This window comes from Nannospalax galili, unplaced genomic scaffold (genome assembly GCF_000622305.1).
Source record: "Nannospalax galili isolate Female #2095 unplaced genomic scaffold, S.galili_v1.0 scaffold2437, whole genome shotgun sequence".
Taxonomy (NCBI): Eukaryota; Metazoa; Chordata; class Mammalia; order Rodentia; family Spalacidae; genus Nannospalax; species Nannospalax galili.
Genome location: NW_008339660.1, coordinates 51,960 through 55,959, shown reverse-complemented (window position 1 = coordinate 55,959; position 4,000 = coordinate 51,960). Strand labels below are relative to the sequence as shown.

Sequence of the window (4,000 nt, the reverse complement as noted above, 5' to 3'; positions counted from 1 at the left end):
GTGCAGAAGCCAGCATGCCCCAGATCCTCCCCGCAGAGCTCAGCAGTGAACCATAACTCTGTGGGCAGCACTGGATTTTTGAAAGATAAGAGATCTGACCTTGGAAGAGAGCACCCCAAAGGATGTGATCAAGGTGGCTCCATGGGACGCCAAGGTCGGATCAAACACGTAGAGTTTCAAGGAGTAGAGGTACTGTGGACAGGAGGAGAGAAGAGAGAGACCCGGCATCCTGGAGGCTTTGAGACATCACAGGAAAGGACAGCCTCTCCTGAGAGCAGAGAGTTTGCCAAAGTGCCAAGCCGTCACATCTCAGCTGCTGACTCGTGCAGTAATTCCGTTAATTTAAGTGGGAGTGTTTGGGATGAAACCTGGAAAGCGTCTTCAGGGAGGTCTGGCCCTAGCTCAGGGACATTGTCCCCTGTGCCTCTGGGTGAGACTGGAGAGGATGAAGTCTTCCTGAGGGAAAGCAAAGAATACTTTGAGAAGAACCCTGAAATACAGGGAGATGAGGAAAGGTAAGCTCTGAGTAGTCCTGCTGATAGTAATGCCTGGAACATGCTATAGAAAACCACTGTCCTGTGCCTGGTGTGGGAACTCAACTCATAGTACCATAGTATCGCCTTATAGGCACTTTACATCCTAGGTTTTAGTTACCGAGGGTCAGCTACAGGGTTCAAAAATATTAAGTGGATAGATTGGAGAGAAGGCTCAGCAGTTAAGAGCAATGCTGCTTTTGCAGAGGACATGGATTTGGTTCCCAGCATCCACATGATGGCGTACAACTGCCTGTAACCCCTGTTTCAGCACCCTCTTCTAGCGTCTGAAGGCACCAGATACTCACTCACATGGCACACATACATACATGAAGACAGACATGCATAAAATAAAATACAAAAATCGTAAAACATTAAACAGAGACTACCAGAAATAATTGATGTTTTACGGAACTTTTGTTACTATGTAATGTAGGTGTCCATTTTGTTATTGTTAAATCTCCTACTGTGGTGACTGTATGTATTCAACTTTATCTTAGGTATATGTGTGTAGGAAAAACATACATTTAAGCGTCATTATTGACCCTGGTTTCATTCTAATGGCAGTTTCTCTCCTTCCACAGACAAGAGGGCTGCCATACTTGTCACAGAATGGAAGAGAGGTTATTTTACACTAGGTCGTTCTTAGCCTGTAACTTTTTAAGACAGGAAAGTGATCTTGTAGTAAGTTGTTTATTAGGTAAGGGCCAGGAAAATAGTGCTGAAGAGACTATAAACACTCAACTTTGCAAATAAGTTTTTATCATTTTGTTATGTCTGACAAGCTTTAAAATTTTCAGCATCAATGTAACTAAAACACTCCACAGTGCATTTGAATAATATGAAACAATTAGGACTCTTCTGACATATCCTGTTTACTCATGACAGCCTGTCTGTGGCTTTTCCTCCTGAATGCACAGTAGCTGCAGTGCAGAAGGCATTTAGCCTATGGTGCAGTATGCCTTCATGTATGGACACAGAGGTTTGGACCCATTCAGTTTTCTGTGCTTAGAAGGGGCACCTCTGGGGCTGGAGAGATGGCTCAGGGGTTAAAAGCACTGGTTGCTCTTGCAGAAGACCCACGATCGATTTCCAGCACCCACAGGCAGCTAACAACTGTCTGTTGACTCTAGTTCCAGGGGATCCAGTACCCTCTTCTGACCTCCACAGGCATTGCATGGCATGGGCACACTCACAAAAAAGGAGGCAATATACTCATATACAAAAATAAAAAATAATAAAATTAAAAAGGGCATCTCAGAAGGTCAGAGATAGACTAAATTCTAACTCATTTGTTTCCATGGTATTTACAAATGAATCCCTCTTTCTCACATGTAGTGTGTATATATATATATACATATATATATCCTGTTGTATGGGCTGGATAAGTAAACTTGGTAGTCCATATTTTCTGGCCTTCCTCTCCGTATACATTTCCAGCTTAGAGCCTGGATGTGAAGACACAGCCGTCCCTCTGAACATAGTCTGACCATCATTGCGTTTGGCAGAGTCATTTGTTGTATATTATAGAACTGTGCTTTGAATGTTAACCTTTTCTTCTGCCATTCCTCAAGATGCATGTTTTAGTGTATGTGGAAGAAAATGTGTCAAGATAGAAGGGGTGTGTGTGTGTGTGTGTGTGTGTGTGTGTGTGTGTGTGTAGGGGGGTGTTTTGTCTTTGTTTCAAAATAAGAAAATGTCTTTTCTTTGGGTGTTTAAAATCTCCTGAGATGATGCTCCTTTAGAGTCAGCATCACATCACATAAAACCTTTAGACTTCTGGGGCTGGAGAGATGGCTCAGCAGTTAAGAGCACTGGCTGCTTTTGCAGAGGACCTGGGTTTGATTCCCAGCCATCCATATGATGGCTAACAACCACTGTAAGTCCAATTCCAGGGGATCTGACTCCCTTTTCTGTCATCTGTGGGCATTGCATGACATGGGTGCATTTGTACACACTCATACATATAAAATAAAAATGATAAATAAAATATTTTAAAAAGAAAAAAACCAAAAAATCTCCTCTAGACTTCTATCCAAGGCAGCCTTGCTATGTGACGCATTGCTGTCTTCATATTATGCTGAAACATGCGCCTTTACTGCTTCAGATATTAATTCATTCCTCCTGTCCTCTTTCCTTCCCTTCTCTTTTGTCCACAAATATTTTTCTTTTTAAAAAATTTTTATTATATGTGTATGAGTGTTTTGCCTGCATGTACGCAAGTGTACCTGTGTCGTGCAGTGCCCACAGAGGCCAGAAGAGGTCATCTGATCCCCTGGAACTGGAGTTACAGGTAGTTGTTAGCTGCCATGTGGGTGCTAGGAACTGAACCTTGGTCTGTTGCAAGAGCAGACAGTGCTCTTAACCACTGAGCCATCTCTCCAGCTCCCCAACACAAATATTGTTCAATTTTTTGTTGTGTCCTTGACTCAGATGCTGGGTGTAGAACAATAGTAAACGTACATAGGCTCCCTGGTCACTGTCTTCATGGACTTAACTGCTGAAGATATACAGTGGTCACATAAATACAACCTAGGTACTACGAACAGACAGACACATTGGAAAGAATAACCTGAATAGAAGGAAGGAGACTAATTCAGTTGGTGGCTTGGACAAGACCTTTCTGTGGGAACATTGCTTATGCTGAGACCGTAGAACTGAAGGAGTTCGGCATAAAGTGGGGAATGAGGTCTGCATAAGAGCTTTGTTTTATTCCAGGAGCAGTGGGAAGCCTTGGCGAGCCAGCAGTCCCCCAACGAACTTGCTTCCTTGTACTCTGATTAATGTAATACCAGCAATGACAGTCTTACTGTTGATTATGAATTCTGGTGATACCTAGGAATTGGAATTGCTTAGGAGATATTTAATAGATAATTTTTCTGTTTTATTTCTATTTATAGGAATTAGAGGTTCAGAGAGGTTAAGAAAAATCACCTAAAATGGTATAGCTAGCTAGTAATTGGCACAGCTGAAAATTCTCTTCCATGTTTTCTAACGGTTGACCTGCTCTGACCACTGTCACATCCTCTGTTGGAATATTCTTTTTTATATTTGAATTCTGCATATTAACGTTTACCTTTATATGTCAAGATTAATGCCTCACTCCTTTATATTAACTTGTAAGGTTTTTGGTTTTCTAGCTTATGGTTTTGGCTGTCTTTGCAAATGACATGTCTTAGCCATACTCCTCTGCTGTGGACCTGAACTCTCTGCAGTTCCGATTTATGTCAGCAGAGGGCAGCTGCTGGATGCTGATGATGCCATCTTCCCCAGAGCATCTGGTCTCACTTAAATAAGAAAGTATTAATAGTCAGTGAACGTTTAGAGTATTTTTATTGAATGTTTACCGTATCGAGTTCACATATGCTATATTTATCAGCTTCTGGTATAACTGAGAATGGCGATAGTTGTGCATATAATCTAAATATAGCTAATTAAAATGTGAATTTAACATTTTATTCAATAAA

At 41.5% G+C, this 4,000-nt stretch overlaps 1 protein-coding gene across 1 annotated transcript in view; it reads left to right on the top strand.

Moving 5' to 3' along the window:
- Positions 1-8: 8 nt before the first annotated feature.
- Positions 9-4,000, top strand: part of LOC103735206 (PH and SEC7 domain-containing protein 3-like) — a 5,662-nt gene continuing 1,670 nt past the window's right edge. Inside the window, exon 1 of the mRNA XM_008834360.2 lies at positions 9-515. Within this exon, the coding sequence (XP_008832582.1) occupies positions 142-515 (374 nt within the window). The 5' untranslated portion in view covers positions 9-141. The remainder of the gene's footprint in view (positions 516-4,000) is intronic.